Below are 24,263 nucleotides of genomic sequence, written 5' to 3' on the forward strand. Positions count from 1 at the left end.
ATAAATAAATTACAAAAACAATTTTTTATTAAATTCAATTGTTTAAAATCTTTACAAAAACAATTTTTTATAAAATTCAATTATTTAAAATCTTTAAAAAAACAATTTTTTATAAAATTCTTTGCAGTAAAGATTTTAAATAATTGAATTTCTTTGAAGTTTTTATTGTTTATAAAAACAATTGAATGTTTGCGTAGATTTTATCAAAATTTTTTTTAAATAGGGTAAGTGTGTCAATTGTGGCGGGTGCTCCAATTATGGCGACTTTGTAAAAAATAGAATTATTTACTATTTTAGAATAATATAGTTATTTGAAAATGATAGAAGAAGTTATTTTCGACCTTACTCGATATAATTGTACGAAAAAAAACACATTTGAACTATTATTGGTTTAATTATTTAAGTACAAAAATTGTGCCCCGCCATAATTGGCACATTTTCATTGAATGTGCGTGCTCCAGTTATGGCGCGCAACACAACCTCTAAATACACGTTATTTTCCCTGCCGTAATTGGCGCGCCGAAATTGACTCAACCGCGCCATAATTGACGTTTTTAATCCTAATTCTTATTGCTTTAATTTTGTTTAAATAATTAATTTTTATAAAGTTTTTATAAAAGTTTTATTATCTATATGACACCGCCTAGGTTGTTTTACGTGTAAGACCTCCCGATACCGGTATACCCACACGGACACGCCTACGGTCATATCGGGGACGAGATACGCTCGCCCAACGTCGATGACCAAGATGTTCTGGTCATCTGCCGATTTCCGCAAGGTCGGTAAGAACCATGCGGACCCTCGGTCGGTGCCGGGACCTTTCCAATCCCTAACGGCTCTGCAGGCCGCTTCCCGAGTTGGCACCACAACTCACATGTCGGACGGAGGTACTAGAACAGTCGCGATGGCGCAAGCACCCAAACAGACTTGTCCTGTCCCATTCACGTCCTCGCCTTAAGCGATGTAGGCTTTTAACCACTGCCACCACGAGTCCAACCCAATGACCGGTGGAAGACACTAAGTCTCCCCGGGCATCCGGTCCCCATGGTACCGTTTAGTACTCTGGTAAGAGTACCGATAAGGACTCTTACCACCCTTGCCTCGGCAAGCAACTGAGGTATCCCGGGTTTGTCACACCCGCAGGACCGAAGTCCCCCTCTCGGATGGCCATAATATTCGACTTGCCGCAGGCCTGACGGCACTGCCAGCTGGGGCTCCGGGACTTGCCAACCCCCGTGAGTAATAAATTACTTCTCCCCTGAAGGACTGAGGTTGCACCGAGTTCGTCAATCCACCAGACTCGTAAGGCTTCAGCATTAACCTCCACCTCCCCTGATGCGACAATGACACAAAGCCCCATTGCCTAGGCCGGTTGAGGCAACTCGGGGGTACCAGGGCCCGTAAGAGCTTCAGTTATCCACTCTCCCTTCGAGTTTGACTACAGATCGCACCAAGGTTCGTCACGCCCCGATGCGACAATGACGTAATGCCCCATTGCCTGGACAGGTTAAGGTAACTCGGGGGTACCAGGGCCCGTAAGAGCTTCAATTATCCACTCTCCCTTTGAGTAACTTAAGGGTTGCACCGGGATCGTCAATTCCCGTGGGACCTTGCCCCCCTGGTGCGACAATAAAATTAGGTCTTACTGCCTAAGTTACCGGAGTTACCGGTTAGGTAACTCGGGGCCACCAACACCCGTAGAGCGGACCGAAATCCACCCTTCCTCGAGTAACTTGGGATTCACCGGGTTCGTCACTCCCGCTAGGCTAACTGTCGTTAGCCTATCCCTGATCGGCTCAGGAACCTCGGGTACGCCACGTCCCGAAAGGGAAAGAAGGCATGACACCTTCTTTTCCCTTCCTTGAGGTACGTCGGTCTATATTAGACTTGCCGGGCCGACACAGCGCTGTCCATCATCATCGGCAGGCCAACACTCTGCAAGATAGCCAGGGCGAACCGAGGACTAACTGCAAGTGTTGACAACCCTCCGAGCCCGTTTTAGTCGCCTCATACGACATGCATCGGATCACAGGGGGCCTATTCTGCGCCCGGGTCCCCCACGGGAGTATCTATATGACACGAGCTTTTAGTTTAATAAGCCATAAATTTACTTCTTTCATTATAATTTTTGAATTTTCTATTTCAAAGACGGCTAAACCAGAACCGCGCCATAATTGGCACACTTACCCTAATTGAATTCTTTTAGGCAATTTTATGAAAATAGCAAATATTGAAAAATAATTGAGTTGAGGGAAATTTTTTAAAATAATTGAAATTTTGCCAACAATTTTATTAAAATTTTTGAAAAAATTTTAATTTCGGAGAAGAATTTTACTATTTATAAAGATAAAATTGAAATTTTGACGAGAATTTCTTTTGCGAAGAATTTTATTATTCTTGACAATAATTGAATTTCTGCAATCATTTGTATCTTCTCCAAAATTCAATTTTTTTAGTGGTTTTAATTAAAATTCTTCTATAAATCCATTATTTTTAATAATTAATTAAATATATATATATATATTAAAAAATTGAACTAATTTCAGAAGAATTTGAATTACTAAAATTTGTCAAAAATTAAAGTTCTTTAAAATTTCTAATTGAATTTTGCAAATAATTTTACTTAAAATTCCTGAAAATAATTTAATTTCTGTGACGATTTTTGATATTTATCAAGATAATTGAATTCTTTCGAAAAAATGCTTTAAAATTTTTGAAATAATATTAAATATATTAAAAAATTCAACCAATTTCAACAGAATTAAAATTAAAATTTTTCAAATTATTTTTTATAATTATAAGTAAATAAATATTTAAAAATTCAAGTAAATTTGAAAAGAATTTTAATTATGCAAATTTTACAAAAAAATAAATTCTTTAAAATGTCTAAACAAATTCATTAAAAATTGAAATTTTACATAATTTAAAATTAGAATTCTTTAGAAAAATTTTAAAAAATTTCTAATGCAATTAGTTCAACAGAATTATTAATTGAAAGTATGAAAAATTCATATTGTCCAAAGATTTTAATTTGAAACCTTTTTAAAATTCAGTTAAGTATTTTAAAAATTGCAATAACTTGTAACTCCTCCAAAATCCAATTATTTTTTTTAGAGTTTTTATCTTAAATTCTTCTACCTATATAATAAATTAAATTATTGTTAATAATTAATTAATTAATTTAACTAATTTTTGTAGAATTTAAATTATTAAAATTTTTGAAAAATCTAAGATCATTAAAAATTCAATTAATTCAAAAATGAAATTTTATAATATTTCAAATTAAAACCTGAAGTTAATCTATTTATGAAAATTCTAAGCGTAACTCTTTTGAAATTCAAATAATTTTGAGATATTTAAGTAAAATTATTCATTAATTAATTTAATAATTTTATGATAGTTCTTGAAGAATTAAGTAATTTAAAAAGAAATTATTGTCAGAAATGGAAAAAATTGAAGGTTTTGTATTCAAATAAAATTCCCTGATTTCCCAGACCTATGTGGCAACCCTATTAAAGAGCGTCACAATATATGATTAAATTTCTAATTTGAATGAACCAATTTTTTTTCAGGCAACATGAGATTATTTCGAGCTCAAAGGAATTTCTATATATCTGGATTTGCACTATTCTTAAGTTTAGTGATTCGACGTCTGGTGTTATTGATTTCAACGCAAGCATCGTTATTGGCACAAAGTGAAGCAGCAATGAGGCAAGCAGAATCAGCAACGACAACGGCAAGAACTCTTTTGTCACAGAAAACAACTGGAGAAAGTGCCCAAAATGAATCAAATGAAGCCTATGACAAAGCAGTGTCAGAATTGAAGACTCAAATCAAGGAACTTGAGATAAAAAACACTGAACTTGAAAGTGAATTAACCAAGGAGAAGAAGGACAAGTCTGCAGTTAAATCGCAGGCCGATTCCCTCGCTAAAGAATACGATCGTCTAAATGAAGAACATTCAAAGTTACTTCAAACTGGTAGCGACAAAAAGAGCGATTAATTCACATTTATTCCTTCCATTATGTTAATTTTGTTTTTTCTTTACACGGTTTGTACAATTTTTATCACATTCTTACTTTTTGTTATTTAATTTAATTTTCCTTCATTCATACTTGTGTTGGTATCATGTTAGTATATCACAATTTTTAACATTCGCATAAAAGTATTTATTATCAGTTGATTTGCTTAAAACTGTGTCAATTCTTTAAATGGACATTGATTTGAAACAGATTTTTTTCTTCGAATTTTATATACACACATTTAAATATAGTTGAGCCTAAAGAACTTAGCGTTACTTATAAACTTGCGTGGGGTTTGATAAAAACAAAATATATCCATTTAATATCAACAATAAGACTTAATATAGACACTGGAAATTTCCATTCGTTATATTATAAATTTATTATAAAATATTGGGCATTATATTGTTGTTTCATGAAAAGCAATTTTTTTTATATAAAAGAAAATTATAAAAATAAATAGTAGTTTAACAGAAATTAAAAGATAATAATTAAAAAGAAATTCTTCCTCTAAGAGATACATTTGAGTCGAAATGTTTCAATTTCGCAAAAAAGCGTGTATCAAAAACTTGAGTGTAATTATTATGCCACGAATCAAAAATTCGAATATTTTTTTTCAACTTTTAGAAATGTAATTCTATTTTTATAAAATTGTCTTAATTGGAAATTATGAATCTCTCAATTCATAAAACAATTAAACTCTCCGGTTAAATTAAACGTTCTTCAATTGAATTAACACGTGCCTGTGATTCCTGTAACATAATATAGTATATAATGTAATCATTTTGAATTAAAAATATGTTTTAAAACGATATTTTTATATTTTATTTCTATAATTTACAGTGCTTATAAATAAAATTAAAAATCTCTGTAAAAGAAAGCCTTAGATTATTTAAAAGCTTCTTTTTTTAAAAAAAAAGGTCAGTTTCACAGAATTATTTCTTGTTTACATGAAAGCAGAGATTTTTCTTTAACAAGTTTTCTATTGTAACGAGAATTTGACAATTCCACCTTAGATTTTAATTTAATTTTCTTCTCACAAGTTGTTTATAGTGAATTCATTGAAATAAACAGTCTAAGAGGAAACTAAATTTAATTGAAAATTGCTAGCAACGAGAGGCAATAATTTTCGTTCGACATTCATCCACACAACTGGCGAATTCCTTGACGAAAGGTGCACACTCCAAAGCTTGATGAGGATGATCTTGATAGCACTTTGCAATCTTTTTTGTATTCTCCATACAGGGAACCATTATCTCATTACAGCCTTTTTTTTCTAGAAGAATGTATTCAAATTTACTTGAAATAGTTGAACAACAGGATTGATAAAAAAATTTGATTTTATTTTTTCCTGACTTTTCCCTGATTTCCAGACGGAACTTTGACAGGATTGCCACAGGTTAGGGAAATTAGGGAATTCAGAGAAAAGTCAGGGAAAGTAAAATTGGTCAGGAAAAAGAACAAAAAGTCAGACCATTTTATTAAAAGTATTGGAAAAAAATTAAATTTTTAGAATTCATAAGAAAATTCTGAATTTTTGTGTCCTTTTTGTTTGTCTCATAAAAAATGAAATTACAACGAATTTTAAAAGAAAACCTTCTATTTTTTCTATTTTTGATAATAATTTCTTTTTAAATAACTTAATTCTTCAAGATCATAAAATTATTAAATTAATTAATGAATAATTTTACTTAAATATCTCAAAATTATTTGAATTTCAAAAGAGTTGCGTTTACAATCTTCATAAATAGATAAGCTTCAAAAGGTTTTAATTTAAAATTTTATAAAATTTCAATTTTGAATTAATTGAATTATAATTTTTAACGAACTTAGATTTTTCAAAAATGTTAATAATTCAAATTCTTCTGAAATTAGTTTAATTAATTATTAACAATAATTTATTCAAAGAAGAATTTAAGGTAAAAACTCTAAAAAAATGATTGAATTTTTAAGATAAAATTCTACGAAGACATTCAATTATTTCCATAAACAATAAAAAATTTAAAATCAATTATTTAAACAAATTTTTATAAAATTCTTTACGGGAATTCAATTATTTTAAAAAATAAAATTCTATAAAAGAATTGAATTGCAATTATTCTTAAAAATTTCATTAAAATTCTTCGAAAGAATTCAAGTTTAAGAAATGTTAACAAAATCCTTATTAATAAAATCAGACTTTTGTCTGTACATTGCATAGAATTCAAAATTTCTATTATATTCCTTCTTTTTACACTCTAAGGAATGCGAAAATACTATTAAGAAAATTATGTGTGTATGTGTATATGTGTGTATGTGTGTATGTGTGTATGTGTGTATGTATGTCCGCAAATTTTCGACCGCGTATCACGGAAAAACGGTTCGATCGTTTGAAGTGAAACTTGGCAGTCTTTTAGGCATTAGCCTAACTTAAAATCCTAGCGATAGTAGATTAAAAAATATTAATATGGACGAAAGTTATGCCATTTTTTCAAAAATTCGAAAATTCGAAATTTTTAGTTTTTTCATATACTTTAGTGAATTGTACTTAAACTTGGTACAGGGTTAATTTTAGTGTTTCTTATGAAGATTTAATCGTCAGAATAATAAAATTTTGAATAACAAATAAAAAGTGTTAGATTTAAATATTGAAAAATTAAAAAGTTTAAAAATTGAAATTTTTTTGTAATTAATTTTTATACGGTTGTATTTCTTAGGTCAACAATAAAAATTTGTTGTTGAAATCATAAGTTTACTTTCTTAAAAGAATTCTATTAGGTCAGAATATTAACAATATCCATATAATTATGAGACTTTTGTCAGTATGTTGCACAGAATTCAAAATTGCTATTATATTTTATTAATTAATGATCAAAAAATGAAAAACTCAAATTTCATTCTGATGACTAAATTGTAATAAAAAATACTAAAATTAACCCTGTATAAAATTTAAGTAAAATTAATGACAATAATTATTTCAAAAGATAAATTTTGAATTTTAAAAATTTTGAAAATATATAGCACTAGCTGTCATGTCGTACCCGTCTTCGACGGGTTTTAGTTTCTACCAATACATTTAACAATGTTTCTACCAATCTGGAAAATCAAAAATACCCGGGATAAATTAATTAATAATTAATAATTAGTTAATTAATAATAATTAATAATTAGTTAATAATTAATTAATTAATAATTAGTTACCATTAGCTATTTCGGTAGTATAATTATACTATTTGAATAGTCTCCACCCTTTAGCAAAAAATCAAAAATTATCAAAAATTCGAGAAACCGAATTTCTTAAAATTTAACATTTTTTTCTTCTCTTTTATATCATTAAGCTTCATTATTTTTGTACTCTTCAAAAATACTTTACTTATATTTAATAGTCTCCACCCTTTGGTAAAAAATCTAAAATTATGGAAAATTAGCAAAAATTCATAAAACCGAATTTATTAAAATTCAACATTTTTTCTTCTCTTTTATGGCTTTTGGCTTCATTATTTTTGGGCTCTTCAAAAATACTTTACCTAATTTGTTATCTCCACCCTTTGGTAAAAAATCTAAAATTATGGAAAAATAGCAAAAATGCAAAAAAATGAATTTCTTAAAATTAAACATTTTTCCTTCTTTTTATGGCATTTAGCTTTATTATTTTTGTGCTCTTAAAAAATACTTTACTTATTCAATAGTCTCCACCCTTCGGTAAAAAATCTAAAATTATGGAAAATTAGCAAAAATTCAAAAAACCGAATTTCTTAAAATTCAACATTTTTCCTTCTTTTTTATAGCATTTAGCTTTATTATTTTTGTGCTCTTAAAAAATACTTTACCTAATTTGTTATCTCCACCCTTCGGTAAAAAATCTAAAATTATGGAAAATTAGCAAAAATTCAAAAAAACCGAATTTCTTAAAATTCAACATTTTTCCTTCTTTTTTATGGCATTTAGCTAATTATTTTTGTTTAATGTAGCAAATTTTTTACTTTACATACTGATCTTTAAATAAAAAACTTTAATAACTTTTCCTGAAAAGCTTGCTTAAAGATTAAAAATCACTATTTTCTTAGAAAAAAGTTGATCTAAAAAAACGAAAAAAAATTTCAAAATACATCTTTTTTAAAAATTTTATCGTAGAAATGGGTTGTATTTATCTGAAAAAGTTAGCTAAGGATAGTTTTTCATTCATTTTACAAAAGATAAAAAATTTGCATTTTTTTGTTTTTTTGAATTTTTTGGAAAAATGTCATAACTTTTGTTCAAGTTAATATTTTTTAATCGGATAAGGCTATGATTGTAAGTTACTTTAATACCTAATAGACTGCCAAATTTCACTTTAATTGGTTGAACCGTTTTCAATTGATGCGCGAACAAAGTTTTGCATACAGACAGAGACAGACAGACAGAAATTTTTTTTACATTTTTAGAATTCTAATGTCTCAAAACGAAAAAATATATAAAAATTTTCAAGTTTGGAGCAATGTACAGATAGTAATCTGATTTTATTAATATAGATAATGTTCGTTCACATTAATAACTTTTAGTTTACTATAGCTACAATAAAAAAAGTTATATGATTCAAGTAATTATAATTATTTGAAAAACAATATCTTATTTAAAAAGTTTTTATTTCGATCTAATAAGAATTTATTTCGTTTAAATAATTTTATTTAGTTGAATCAAATAAATCTTAATTGGATTAATTAAATAAATACTTGACTCTAATAAATAAATTTATTTAACACAAATCATTTCTAAATTTTATATTTTTTCATGGATTGCTTCTAAACTTTCTATAGTTGAGTATTACATGTTATTTAGTCACATTTTAGCATAATTTTTCAAAAATACTTTCTTATAACGAAGATGTAAGTATAAAAATGTTTTGAATATCAAAAAATTGAAAAAATTATAATTGATACCAATTGCTATGAAGCTTAATTCAGTAGTATTTGTGGGCTCTCTGATTTAACTTTTAGAGATATCTTGATCAATGTAAAGACAAAAGTTAAACACGGTGTTTATTTTGGTTTAAAACAATTTCCGGCTTTGTCCAAATTTTTCCTGGTTTACTGGACGGGTTTTTTTTAATAATACATTTAACAGGGTGTTTACCAACCAGAAAAGACGTAAAATATCAGGGAATTTAATGTAACCGAGAAAAACTGGATCTACTTGCTATACAATTAGTTCGAATTAGACTGTACTATAACTCAAAAAACTGGAGGAAATTTTAGATTGATTTTAATACATTATATTGATTGAAGTACTACAAATTGAGAAATATTGTTTTCTGCATTTGAATTAGTTAAAAATAACTAATTTGATAATAAAAAGTCGGTCACTGTTTCAAATGGTATTATTTTCCTAATGAAATAGACAATAGTAACTAATTATTATTTTTTCCCTGTCAAATCAAATTCCCGGCTATTTTCCGGTTTTCTAGGTTGGTAGATACACTGTTAAGTGCATTATCAGAAACTACAACCCGTCGAAGACGGGTACGACAGCTAGTCCTTATTAATAAAATCAGACTTTTGTCTGTACATTGCATAGAATTCAAAATTTCTATTATATTCCTTCTTTTTACACTCTAAGGAATGCGAAAATACTATTAAGAAAATTATGTGTGTATGTGTATATGTGTGTATGTGTGTATGTGTGTATGTATGTCCGCAAATTTTCGACCGCGTATCACGGAAAAACGGTTCGATCGTTTGAAGTGAAACTTGGCAGTCTTTTAGGCATTAGCCTAACTTAAAATCCTAGCGATAGTAGATTAAAAAATATTAATATGGACGAAAGTTATGCCATTTTTTCAAAAATTCGAAAATTCGAAATTTTTAGTTTTTTCATATACTTTAGTGAATTGTACCCACACAGCACATGATATTTCCTAAATATTTCCTGAATATTTCACTGAAAGATTGAAATATTTCAGTGCAAAGTTCTAGAAATATTTCTGCAAACAGGAAAATGTCCGCTTATGTGGGAATATTGACGCGAAAGTTGAGAAAATATTTCATTGAAATATTTTGGAAATATTTAACTGAAATGATGCGCACTGGTCGAACTCAGTTTCTATGGCCTGTAGAGCTGCGCAGTAGTTTTTGGCTTACTATATCCTATGGGTTTTAAAATATTTTAGAAATTTCCTATTGGTTTGAGGTGTTTAACAAATTTTTCCATTTTGTGAAATATTTTCACAATATTGCAGAATCTTTATGTGTAATATTGCAGGAATATTTCAATGAAATATTTTCTCAACTTTCGCGTCAATATTCCCACATAAGCGGACATTTTCCTGTTTGCAGAAATATTTCTAGAACTTTGCACTGAAATATTTCAATCTTTCAGTGAAATATTCAGGAAATATTTAGGAAATATCATGTGCTGTGTGGGTACTTAAACTTGGTACAGGGTTAATTTTAGTGTTTTTTATGAAGATTTAATCGTCAGAATAATAAAATTTTGAATAACAAATAAAAAGTGTTAGATTTAAATATTGAAAAATTAAAAAGTTTAAAAATTGAAATTTTTTTGTAATTAATTTTTATACGGTTGTATTTCTTAGGTCAACAATAAAAATTTGTTGTTGAAATCATAAGTTTACTTTCTTAAAAGAATTCTATTAGGTCAGAATATTAACAATATCCATATAATTAATATGAGACTTTTGTCAGTATGTTGCACAGAATTCAAAATTGCTATTATATTTTATTAATTAATGATCAAAAAATCAAAAACTCAAATTTCATTCTGATGACTAAATTGTAATAAAAAATACTAAAATTAACCCTGTATAAAATTTAAGTAAAATTAATGACAATAATTATTTCAAAAGATAAATTTTGAATTTTAAAAATTTTGAAAATATATAGCACTAGCTGTCATGTCGTACCCGTCTTCGACGGGTTTTAGTTTCTACCAATACATTTAACAATGTTTCTACCAATCTGCGGAAAATCAAAAATACCCGGGATAAATTAATTAATAATTAATAATTAATAATTAATAATTAGTTCATTAATAATAATTAATAATTAGTTAATAATTAATTAATTAATAATTAGTTACCATTAGCTATTTCGGTAGTATAATTATACTATTTGAATAGTCTCCACCCTTTAGCAAAAAATCAAAAATTATCAAAAATTCGAGAAACCGAATTTCTTAAAATTTAACATTTTTTTCTTCTCTTTTATATCATTAAGCTTCATTATTTTTGTACTCTTCAAAAATACTTTACTTATATTTAATAGTCTCCACCCTTTGGTAAAAAATCTAAAATTATGGAAAATTAGCAAAAATTCATAAAACCGAATTTATTAAAATTCAACATTTTTTCTTCTCTTTTATGGCTTTTGGCTTCATTATTTTTGGGCTCTTCAAAAATACTTTATCTAATTTGTTATCTCCACCCTTTGGTAAAAAATCTAAAATTATGGAAAAATAGCAAAAATGCAAAAAAATGAATTTCTTAAAATTAAACATTTTTCCTTCTTTTTATGGCATTTAGCTTTATTATTTTTGTGCTCTTAAAAAATACTTTACTTATTCAATAGTCTCCACCCTTCGGTAAAAAATCTAAAATTATGGAAAATTAGCAAAAATTCAAAAAACCGAATTTCTTAAAATTTAACATTTTTTCTTCTTTTTTATGGCATTTAGCTTAATTATTTTTGTGCTCTTAAAAAATACTTTACCTAATTTGTTATCTCCACCCTTCGGTAAAAAATCTAAAATTATGGAAAATTAGCAAAAATTCAAAAAACCGAATTTCTTAAAATTCAACATTTTTCCTTCTTTTTTATGGCATTTAGCTAATTATTTTTGTTTAATGTAGCAAATTTTTTACTTTACATACTGATCTTTAAATAAAAAACTTTAATAACTTTTCCTGAAAAGCTTGCTTAAAGATTAAAAATCACTATTTTCTTAGAAAAAAGTTGATCTAAAAAAACGAAAAAAAATTTCAAAATACATCTTTTTTAAAAATTTTATCGTAGAAATGGGTTGTATTTATCTGAAAAAGTTAGCTAAGGATAGTTTTTTCATTCATTTTACAAAAGATAAAAAATTTGCATTTTTTTGTTTTTTTGAATTTTTTGGAAAAATGTCATAACTTTTGTTCAAGTTAATATTTTTTAATCGGATAAGGCTATGATTGTAAGTTACTTTAATACCTAATAGACTGCCAAATTTCACTTTAATTGGTTGAACCGTTTTCAATTGATGCGCGAACAAAGTTTTGCATACAGACAGAGACAGACAGACAGAAATTTTTTTTACATTTTTAGAATTCTAATGTCTCAAAACGAAAAAATATATAAAAATTTTCAAGTTTGGAGCAATGTACAGATAGTAATCTGATTTTATTAATATAGATAATGTTCGTTCACATTAATAACTTTTAGTTTACTATAGCTACACTAAAAAAAGTTATATGATTCAAGTAATTATAATTATTTGAAAAATAATATCTTATTTAAAAAGTTTTTATTTCGATCTAATAAGAATTTATTTCGTTTAAATAATTTTATTTAGTTGAATCAAATAAATCTTAATTGGATTAATTAAATAAATACTTGACTCTAATAAATAAATTTATTTAACACAAATCATTTCTAAATTTTATATTTTTTCATGGATTGCTTCTAAACTTTCTATAGTTGAGTATTACATGTTATTTAGTCACATTTTAGCATAATTTTTCAAAAATACTTTCTTATAACGAAGATGTAAGTATAAAAATGTTTTGAATATCAAAAAATTGAAAAAATTATAATTGATACCAATTGCTATGAAGCTTAATTCAGTAGTATTTGTGGGCTCTCTGATTTAACTTTTAGAGATATCTTGATCAATGTAAAGACAAAAGTTAAACACGGTGTTTATTTTGGTTTAAAACAATTTCCGGCTTTGTCCAAATTTTTCCTGGTTTACTGGACGGGTTTTTTTTAATAATACATTTAACAGGGTGTTTACCAACCAGAAAAGACGTAAAATATCAGGGAATTTAATGTAACCGAGAAAAACTGGATCTACTTGCTATACAATTAGTTCGAATTAGACTGTACTATAACTCAAAAAACTGGAGGAAATTTTAGATTTATTTTAATACATTATATTGATTGAAGTACTACAAATTGAGAAATATTGTTTTCTGCATTTGAATTAGTTAAAAATAACTAATTTGATAATAAAAAGTCGGTCACTGTTTCAAATGGTATTATTTTCCTAATGAAATAGACAATAGTAACTAATTATTATTTTTTCCCTGTCAAATCAAATTCCCGGCTATTTTCCGGTTTTCTAGGTTGGTAGATACACTGTTAAGTGCATTATCAGAAACTACAACCCGTCGAAGACGGGTACGACAGCTAGTTTCTATATAAGAATTCAATTTTAAGAAATATGTATTCAATTACTCAATAAATTATTCATGTTTATATTTAAATAATTGAATTCTCGAAGAACTATCTAATAAAAGGTGATTTAAAATTGAATTACAGTTACAATTTTAGAAAATAATTTAATATTAGAAGCGTTATATTATGAATATTTAAAAATAATTAAATTCAATTGTAAAAGGTTTTTAAATTGAAATGTTTGAGAGAAACATGAAAAAAATCATGGAAATAAAATGCAGAATAAAATTTTTGTGATTTTTCTGAATCAACTAAAACGAGTTTTAGTCGTCAAATTTGATTCTTCGATTGCTACTTTTTTTAGTAATTTTTTCGGTCTTTAAGCTACTTTTTTAAAATTATTTACCGAGTGCGAAGCCTAATTTTATTAAAACTTATTAAAAATAGTAATTGAATTCTTTCGAGAATTTTCTTAAATTTTGAATCTGTAATTATTCAAAAAAATTATTGTTTGAGAAATAGAAAGAATTTAAAATTAAATTATTTATTGTTTTTTGTATTTCTTGGAACACAAATTTTATTGAGTGAGATAGTATAAAATAATATATAATATGAAGAGGGTCTTTTAAACATCGAAAGAAACATTTTTGTTCTAAATGATGAGACAAATTTAAAATTAAATTAAATCTTTTCAATATTTTTAAAGAACAACAAAATGCAGAATTTTTTTCTAAATTATTCTAGAAATTGGATATTTTTTCAGTATACAGTTCGATGGCCCCGAGCTATTTCATACTAACTCGCGGGCGAGTTAGTATGAAATAGCTCGGGGCCATCGAGTTAATAAAATTCCCTGACTTGTGTCAATCCTGAAAAATGTGCCTTATAAATACAGAAGAAAATGAACTCACCACTTTTATAATCAACCACAGCTTTATTGTATTCATTTTGAAGAATGCTGTTAATTTTCTCGTGTTTCATTTCAAGATTTAGAAGACGTTTACCCCAATATGCATCTAAGTCATCGATTTCCGCTTCTTTCTGTTTTTGCATTTGAAGAGCAGTTATAGTATATTCTGGATAATGAAACGAAGAATACCCACTTGCTGGCACGTTTCCTTGAGGTGAATTTACAGGTATTTCACCCTCGCCAGAAACTGACGGTTTCCTTGAATGTTGAACTCTTACGTCCGCGTTTCCCGATTGATTTGACGTTTGTTTCAATCCTTCCGTTAGCCTTTGTACAATTGCATTAGAAACCTGAATGACATTTCCCTCTGCCTCATCATTGACAACTGTTAACTTATGCGCACTTTGCTTAGCACCCATTTTTTTCTTCTAATTTTCAAAATTTATTGTCATCCAATTCATGAAGTCACTGATTTTTTTAACTTAACACCAATTCTGAAAGAAATTTTCATTTTTTTAAAATTTTGATTATTATGATAATTAGAAAAATAGGTATTTATAAAAATAATTTTAAGATACCAAAAAGTTTAGGTCAAAAATTGAGTTACATAAATGATATAAATATGGAAGTAACATATTCTTTATAGGTTAAATGTTATAAATTCATATTTTTGATGAATGATAGTTTATGATAAATTAGGAATATTTAATTACATATGTCAATTTAGGATAATAATTTATTATTTATCTAATTTCTTTTTAGATTTTTGACACCTAACCTTAATTGCCAGACGTACAGACATGGGAAACTCATTTCAAGGTTACTACTGTGGTGGGGGGAGAGAAGGAAACTTGTCCAGAAATTCTAAAGGTGTATTCACACGCGCAAACAATATCTCTAGTTCACTCTAGTTACTCAACCCTGTTTATCGGTAGAGTGCACGTGGGTCGTGGTTCGTGGAAAAAGTCATTTCTGATAATAAAAACCGGTTTAAAGATTGTCGAGCCGACAAAGTTTTATTTCTCAATTAAAGACATTTTTTATGAATCTACTGAGTATTAGTGTTCGATAAAATAAGTAATTTTCGTAATTAGCAATAATGTAGAGTGAGTGGTGATAAGTGCCGAATGAGTCTTGTCAGTATTGTGGGGACTGTGGAGAAGAAAAAAGTAGGGGGTGAAGTCACAGGACGCATGTCAGGTGCAACTATGTATACACATTTTGCTTTGAGACTGTATTTAATAGACACATCTACTGTTGTGCAGTACAACATTCAAACAGTGCAGAAAGGCGGGTGGTCGATGATAGTGTGCAAGTGTTTCAAGTGCTATTGTTCATGACATTGTCAGCTGATTATACAGTGTTAATCAGTGAATTTTATACACACATTATATGACATGTTAATACTTTATATGTGCCGTGTTGATTGTAGCTAGTCAGTGCCAAGTTTTATAATATGTATACCGCGAATTCTTACGATCTTCAAGAGTTACTTAGCTTTGTAAGAAAAGGTAAGTTTTTTTTCTAACAAGTGGTTTTCTCATACAGTAATAATTTTTATTCAAGGACAACTTTGTCGTTAAATATTCTTGGTCTTTTTTCCCTAATTATTTTTTACTTTTAGGAAAGGGGAGGGGGAAGGGGTTAAAAAAACTTATTAAATTCTGTATTTTCCTATTTTCTGAAAAAAAAAATTTACTTATAAATTATTAAAGAAGGGAAAGAGTTACAATTCTGGTCGGTTCAGTCAACTATTGATTCTTTAAATCTTTAAAATCATTCTCAAAATTGATTTTTAGAAACTGGAAGAGGAAGACTAATTTTTATAGTGAAAGATGAATTTATTTTTCAGTGTATTTGAAGAAACGGTCTAAAGGACCAAGCATAGAAAGCAGAAATATTTTTTTCTTGTGAGTAAAGTAAATGAATAAAAAGTTATCTTTTGGGGAGATAAAAAGGTATTAAGAGGGTTAAGCAGCTTCCTTGGAAATGGTGCATGCGCGAGATTTAATAAAATATATATATACTTATGCTTTTATTACTAACCCACAAATTTTTTCTCTAAAAAACTATTCTCAAAATGCTCAAATTCAAAATATTGCGAAATGTCACAGAATAATCAAATCTCTTTTTTTTATATTTTTCGTTTATTTTATCACTTATTTTTAAATTCTCAAGTTTTTATCTCTCTCTTTCTCTTTTAAATTAAACTTAAAAGGCTTAAAATTGAATAATAAAAAAAAGTTGAATAGTTTCTTAATCGAATTAGTAAATTGCTTCAGAACACTATTTTTAATAACGATGACAAAGAAGAAACTGTTACAAAAAAAAAATGATGCATAACAAATTTTTCTGTTCTACCTTTTTACATTTTTACATTTTTACAATATGGATTTTAAATTAAAAACTAAATTGAAATTAACGTAAAAGGCATTAGTGGTAAAATGTTAGAATGAAAGTTTTTTGAGCGTCACAGTGATATTATAAATTAATTTGGAAAACAGTTATAAAAAAATAATTTAACTAATAAAGTAACCACCAGTGTGTTACTAACAAAGTAAAACCGCTATTCTTCTTTGGACAAGTAGTAATAAAAAAAACCATAAAATATTAATAATATATAACGGTCAAATTTAATATGAACACAACTTTTTACTATTAATATCTCTCATTGACAGAATATTTAATTTTAATTTTTTTTGCTTTATTTTTTCTATGTATTCTTTTGCTTTATTTTTTCACGATTAAATAGGTTCAATTTTTCTTTGCTTTCTTCATAGATTATACATAAATATTATAGTTGGTAAATTGTTTCATGGGAAGCTTATGAAGAATTATTTCCTGTTGTATATAAAAGGTTTCACATAAATTTACTGGGTGCGGTATAATATATTGATTTTAAGGTTTCTACTACCGAAATTCTTATGTTATAATATTCGATAGTAATATGGTGTTTAAGGAAAAAACATTGTTTCCATTTTTTTATTATATTTTTTGTGTCTTTCATTTGCCTCATAAACTATGAAATTACCACGAATTCTAATAAAAAAAATTTTCAAATTTTTCTATTTCTGACAATAATTTCTTTTTAAATAACATAATTCCTGAAGAACTATCATAAAATGATTACTTATAAATTATTTAATGAATAATTTTACTTAAATATTTCAAAATTAATTGAATTTTAAACGAGTTGCATTTATAATGCTCATAAATATAGATAAACTTCAAAAGGTTTCAATTTGACATTTTATAAAATTTCAATTTTGAATGAATTTAATTAGAAATTTTAATATATATTTAATTAATAAATTATTAAAAATAATGGATTCATAGAAGAATTTTAGTTAAAAACACTTAAATTTGATTTTGGAGAAGTTTCAAATGATTGCAGAAATACAATTATTTTCAAAAATTTTTCTCAATTCAATGATTTTCAATGTCTACTATTTTAATAAAATTTTCCAAAAGAATCCAATTATTTAAAAAGAAATTTGATAACATTTGACGCAAAAATTTAATTATTTTCACATATACTTAATAAAAACTTCACAGCAATTCAATTATTTACAAATTCTTCGCATTAATTCAATTAGGTAGATATTTGTTATGTTTATAAAATTGAATTTTTAAAACGTTTCAAATTCAAATCTTTGGAAATTCTAAATTTTTCATAATTTTAACTAATAATTCTGAAGAACTTATTTTTTAAAATAAATTTTAATTTCAATTCCGTTGAAATTAGTTGAATTTTTTAATACATTTTTAATTTTATTTAAAAAATTTTAACGTATCAATTATAAATAGCGCAATACTTTGACAAAATTCAGTTATCTTGATAAATATAACAAACTTCTTCCTAGAAATTCAATTATTTTAAGGAATTTTAATAAATTCTTTGCAAAATTCAATTATTTTCGTTCAAATATTTAAAAAATCCTTATAGTAAAGATTTGAATTATTTTTATAAATAGCGAAATTCTTCGACAAAATTCAATTACATATTTTCAAAAATGTTTCTCAATTGAATAAGATTCAACTACTTTCATAAAATTTCTTAAAATTTATTTTCATAATTATAATAAAATTTTCACAGGAAATTCAATTATTTTCACTACAATTTTAATCGAATTCCTCAAAAAATTTAATTATCCTTAAAAATTTTATTAAAATTAGTCGAATGAATTTAATTATTTAAAAATTTGTTGATAAAATTCTTTATGAGAATTCAATTTTAAGAAATATTCAATTTATCAATAAATTATTTATTTTTGCATTTAAATAATTGAATTCTCGTAGAATTTTCTAATAAAATTAATTTAAAAATGAATTTCAGTTTAGATAATATTCGTCGCTTGGGGGCAGCAACATGCCGACTCAGCTAAACGGTGAAAAAGATGCCGTTTCAAAAAGCAAAGTGAAAAACATGCCATTTCACAAATCCTGTGGAAACTATGCCTCGCCGCGAAAGCTCTGAGAAACATACCTTCTCCAAACGAACGGTGAAGAACATGCCTTTTCAGCCTTTTTAATATAATATTAACGGTTGAAAAGGCATGTTCTTCACCGTTCGTTTGGAGAAGGTATGTTTATCAGCGCTTTCGCGGCGAGGCATAGTTTCCACAGGATTTGTGAAATGGCATGTTTTTCACTTTGCTTTTTGAAACGGCATCTTTTTCACCGTTTAGCTGAGTCGGCATGTTGCTGCCCCCAAGCGACGATATGTAATTGAATATTTGAAAGAATTGTATAGGATGCATTTTTTGAAATAATTGAATTTAGAAAGGTTAATTTAAATCTTTGAAAATTTAAATTTTTTATACTTTTAATTAACAATTCTGTGTGAAACTAATTGTTTTGAAAAATTTTAATTCCAATTTTTTGATATTGTTTGAAATTTTTATTTTTAATTGAAGAATTTCCGAATAATCGAAATTTTGTAAAATTGAATTGTAAACAAATGGATTTGAAAATTCTCAAAGAAATTCTTCAAAAAAATATTAAAAATAATGGATTTGAAGTAGAATTTTAGTTAAAAATTCTAAAAAATAATAATTGAATTGAAATAATGAAAGTAATTTTTAAGAAGTGAAACCGATTAATCAGGGAAAATCAAAATTAAATTTTTGTGGCAACCCGTGTTTGAGCAGGGTGTCTAGCGAACCGGGAAATCGGGAAAAACCGGGAAAAACCCGGGAATTTGGTTCGACCTCAAAAAACCGGGAAAAACCCGGGAATTTTCTATTTCTAGGGTATTTTTTGAATTATGTATATAAAAAATTATAATTTTTTTCAAAATCGTCAAGGGTAAATTGATAGTATGAAGCAGTAGTAAAAATAATAACTTAAATTTTATTTAAAACTAACTTTAGTATACGTTATATTATAAAAGTTAAAGGATTTGTACTATTATTATTTTTATATAACAATTTATAGGTATACAATACGTAACAAATTTTATAAGAAGAAATTAAGAATCTTCTGTGATATAGGAAAGGCAAAGATTTTACTTTTTAAAACTAAATATGGGGCATTCCATTTCAAAATGATCCTCTTTATAAACAATTGACATTGTAAGGCAATTTTTAAATCATTATTTCTCATATTTATTGAAGCCAAACTTTATTTACTATTAGTGGTTTTAAAACAAAAATTTCTCAACTTTATAATGGTAGAAATTTTTTTTTTTAAATAATAGAATTTATGAAAAAAATTAAGTTTGAAAGATAACCTTTTTGAATATCTCAAAACACGTCGCATCCGATTTTCTTGAAACTTATGTACAAATAAAGCTTAAATATTCTAGTTTAATTCTATGTAAACATTATAATGTGCAATTCATGGTTTGAGAAATTAATTAAATTTTACAAGTATTTCAAAGGGTATAATGTATGTACCGAGCGGAATTTTTTTTTCAAAAAAAGTTTTTCTTAAATTCCCCTGAATTGACAATTATATTATAAAGTTGAGAAATTTTTATAAGTGAAATTTTGATATTCTATGTCAAGTTTTTAGAAATTATTGTATAACTTTAATCATTGTAATTTAATAAAAACAATATTTAATTACGTAAATAATGTTATTGATAAACATTTAAATATGTTTTTAAATCCTTTGTGAATATCCGGGAAAATTATTCAAGAACCCGGGAAAAAACCGGGAAAAACCCGGGAATTTTAAATTGACGATTCGCTAGACACCCTGTTGAGAAACAAAAAAAAATTGTTTCCATTTTAATTATTCTGTTATAACTGCGACTAAAAAACATCCATGTGTTGTAGAATATATTCATTACCGCCTTCTTTTCATGAATATGTAATATGTTGAAAGAATTACATCTGACACTCGTCAAGGGATATGTTTCTTTATGCGGTAAATTAATACTCGTATCTAACCTACAACTATCAGATGCTGGTATATAATTCGTATAATTGTGTATATAATTGTTTATAATTGCATATAAATGCATTCAAATAAAATTGCAAACAAAATTTGTTATTTCAAAAATAATTCCAGAATTATTTTCTAACATATTTTAAATTTAATTGGAATTTTGTATTCGTAACAAACGCGTTTTTTTCTCTATAAATATAAAATTCGACGAATATTATATCACAATATAAAATAATGGGAAATATAATATATTACATCATATGTACGTGAAGTAAACTTTCACACTCAATTTATTTTAATAATTACACATTTTCATTCATTCAAGATATAATATGATTATTATTTTATTTTATAATATAATTATTATAATAGCTATTATCTTTAATGTTTACAAGATGTACTATACATATATTGGTATTTTTCATGTCTAATTTAGATGTAATTTATTGCTTATTATTATCTCAATGCGATCAATGAATGATTACCGAATGGGTAAATCCATTTATTTATTACGATCGAAATTTTAGATCAGTTAATTAATAATAATTATAATAATGAGAATAAAAATAATAATAAATAATAAAAATAATAATAAAAAATAATAATAATAAAAATAATAATTCCAGTGCTGATAGTACTAAGTATTGGAAAATGTTAATTACGTGTAATAATAATTATTTGTAATTAATACAGGTTGCGGACTATTAAAGTTGGCAGATCTATATGGGGCAATGCGTATCTCGTAAAGCGGGGGCTGTCATCGCAGCATCCGGCTACTCACCATCGTATCGAATCATGGACAAGCCCACCAAGAATCAGGTAACTTGTTTACATTATTAAATCTATAAATAATATTCAATTGCTCCGCACTTCGTGTTCAAAGAGCGCACGCACGTAATAACTGAAAAACAAAAAAACAATTTTCTTATTTATATGAAACAATTAACGAATAACGGGAAAAATTGAAAATAAACTTAAAATACAAAACAAGATTTAATATAAGGTCTACAATTGCAAAAATCGACTTCCTTATACATATTATAAAGAAAAAAAAAGGGAAATTTCTACTAATAAATTTTGCAAACAGCTAAATAATCGATTTGACATTATCTTATCTTTAGTGTCAAATACCTAATCTCAGAACATGTGCATAAATAATTAGATGCTAGTTATCAAGATTATAATTTGCTTGCTTCAGAATGCGTGAAATATATTATCAGTTGGAAATTTCTTTGATGATTTATTGAATTTGACGTTCATTCAATTAATTGTTCTCTTTCGCATGGAATATTTCTCTGTACATAAATATTGACAAGTTCTTTTAATTCTTGTGCAGGGCTTTGGGTATTATGACTTTTTCGACTATTATCGACTATTTTCAAAAATTACTCCTTTTTCGACTTTTCTCCAAATATTTGCAACAAAATACCAAAATTTAATAAAGTTGTTGGAAAAAATCAAAAAATTTTAATAAAATTCTTTAAAACGATTCAATTATTTTCATAAATAAACAAATTTTCACGGGAATTCAATATTATTTAAAACAGAATTTTCCAGAATTTTTCGAAAAAAATCAATTATTCAAATAGATTTTTATAAAATTCTTCCCAAGAATTGAATTATTTTCTAAAATTTTAATAATCGTTGCGACGAGAATTGAATTATTTTTGTAAATATTAAAACTCATCGCAGTATTTCAATCATTTTTAATACACTGAAAAAACAATTTATTTGATTCAAATAACCGATTAATTGTCTGTTATCAATTAAATATTTACTTGAAACAAATAATATTTATTGGAGTCAATTAAATGGTATAGGTATTTAAACCAATAATTTCAGTATTTGAAGCAAATACCATTTAATTGACTCCAATAAATATTATTTGATTCAATTAAATATTTAATTAATAATAGTCAATTAATCGGTTATTTGAATCAAATAAATTTTTTTTTTCAGTGTACAATTTTAAATAAATTACGCGAAAAATACAACTATTCTTAACAATTTTTTTTAAATTCTTTGAAAGAATTCAATTATTTTGAAAACTTTAAATGAAATTCTTCATAATAATTGAATTGTTTTCAATATAATTTTAATAAAAAATTTTGAATGAATTCAATTATTTTCATAAATAAATATACAATTTTCAAAGAAATTAAATTATTTAAAATAGAATTTTCATAAAATTTTTGAAAAACATCATGAAAATGACTTACATTGAAATCATTTGAAATATTTTAATTCCTGTAAACAAAATAAATAGGTATTTAAATATTTATTTTAAAAAATTATTCTATTTTTGAATGTAATTAAGAAATTATAAAAAAATTGAGTCGTTAAGTTTAATTTTTCGATAGCTACTTTTTTTTAGTTGCAAATTTTGAACATAAACATAATAATTGAATTCTCAACAGTTTTAATGAAAAATATTCAAGTATAAATTTAAAAATAAAAATTAATGAAAATTTGCTTCTAAAAGTTATATGTATAAAAATATTTTTGAAACAAGAAATTCTAAGATTGTTTTCATTCTAATTTTTTAAAATTCAATTATTTTCAATATTTTCAATTTACATATTTTCCAAAAATTAAAATTTTTTATAATTATTTTTAACATTTTGGAGAAAACAATCATGTTCAAAATTGTTTATTAAAATTCTTCAAAAAATGAATTAGTTTTTTTTAAATATACAAAAATTCTTTAAAGAAATTGAATTATTTTCGAAAAAATGCATAAACTAATTCTTAGAATTATTTTATCATAATTTTTTAAGATTCAATTCGGACAAAGTAAATTAAAATTTTAAATATTTACTTTTTTGAAATTATTTTAATTTTGGAGAAATCAAGTTCATAATTTATAAGTGAAATTCTTCAAAAATTTGATTATTTTATTATTTTTAAAAGATTTTTTCCAAATTTCAATTGAGGGCTCGGATCGAAGAACCGACGCTTCGCAATGTTCTGTGCATTTACAAGCGTCGGTTCTTCGATCCGAGCCCTCAATTATTTGGAAATTTTTCAATTGTATATAATTGAAAAACTATTATCTTTCAAAAATTATTTAAAAATGTTTCTAAAAAATTAATTTTAAGAATTTGTTTATTATAATTTTTTGAAAATATTATTCCTTAATAACCTTTACAGTTACAATTATTATAAAATAATAGAATTTTTAAAATTAAATAATGGAATTCACGAAGAACTTTCGGAAAATTATTCAAAAGAATTGATTTAGAGATGAAGTTTAGTTAAAAATTGTAGAAAATAATTCAAAATTGGAAGGGTTATAGTTGTAATTTTTAGAAATTATTTTCCAGAATGTTTTAAATTGAAATTTTTTAAATTTTATTTCCCGTGGAAAAAATAAGAAGTATTTAAATATTTAACGAATATATTAAAGTTTTGAATAATTGAATTTGGAAATCAGTGAAAGGGGAAATCAGGAAAATACAAAATAAAGTTTTTATGACAGCACTGAATTAAATAAATGACTTGTTCGATTCTTTTATTGTGCCTTAAAGTCGATTCGAGGCCTGATATTAAAATTGGATGGTTTTTTTATTCATTTAAATTCAAAGGAACATT

The 24,263-nt window shown here is 26.1% G+C and overlaps 3 protein-coding genes across 9 annotated transcripts in view; 2 read left to right on the forward strand and 1 right to left on the reverse strand.

Annotated features, from left to right (window-relative positions):
• Positions 1 to 4,834, forward strand: part of LOC122504115 (B-cell receptor-associated protein 31) — a 40,280-nt gene extending 35,446 nt beyond the window's left edge. For all 4 annotated transcript variants that reach the window (XM_043615023.1, XM_043615022.1, XM_043615021.1 and 1 more), the window contains one exon: positions 3,573 to 4,834. In XM_043615023.1, coding sequence (XP_043470958.1) covers positions 3,573 to 4,003 — 431 coding nt within the window. In that variant the 3' untranslated portion in view covers positions 4,004 to 4,834. The remainder of the gene's footprint in view (positions 1 to 3,572) is intronic.
• A 99-nt stretch (positions 4,835 to 4,933) lies between these two features.
• On the reverse strand, positions 4,934 to 15,181 carry LOC122504116 (MICOS complex subunit MIC25). 3 transcript variants are annotated; one of them, XM_043615026.1, is made up of 3 exons: positions 15,058 to 15,181; positions 14,281 to 14,773; positions 4,934 to 5,298 (listed from the first exon to the last, which is right to left on the reverse strand). In XM_043615026.1, the coding sequence occupies exons 2-3, from the start codon at positions 14,696 to 14,698 to the stop codon at positions 5,129 to 5,131; spliced, it is 588 nt and encodes a 195-aa protein (XP_043470961.1). In that variant the 5' UTR covers positions 14,699 to 14,773; positions 15,058 to 15,181; the 3' UTR covers positions 4,934 to 5,128. The 3 variants fall into 3 exon arrangements, with proteins under 3 accessions (XP_043470961.1, XP_043470962.1, XP_043470963.1); XM_043615027.1 differs by having other exon boundaries at positions 14,993 to 15,103; XM_043615028.1 differs by lacking the exon at positions 15,058 to 15,181 and adding an exon at positions 14,858 to 14,999.
• Positions 15,182 to 15,225: 44 nt separating this feature from the next.
• Positions 15,226 to 24,263, forward strand: part of LOC122504113 — a 76,867-nt gene continuing 67,829 nt past the window's right edge. Inside the window, exons 1-3 of one of the 2 annotated variants that reach the window (XM_043615011.1) lie at positions 15,226 to 15,790; positions 16,132 to 16,189; positions 21,366 to 21,491. In XM_043615011.1, the coding sequence (XP_043470946.1) occupies positions 21,396 to 21,491 (96 nt within the window). In that variant the 5' untranslated portion in view covers positions 15,226 to 15,790; positions 16,132 to 16,189; positions 21,366 to 21,395. The remainder of the gene's footprint in view (positions 15,791 to 16,131; positions 16,190 to 21,365; positions 21,492 to 24,263) is intronic. The other variant, XM_043615010.1, reaches the window with a different exon arrangement.

Source organism: Leptopilina heterotoma, unplaced genomic scaffold (genome assembly GCF_015476425.1).
Source record: "Leptopilina heterotoma isolate Lh14 unplaced genomic scaffold, ASM1547642v1 Lhet_278, whole genome shotgun sequence".
Taxonomy (NCBI): domain Eukaryota; kingdom Metazoa; phylum Arthropoda; class Insecta; order Hymenoptera; family Figitidae; genus Leptopilina; species Leptopilina heterotoma.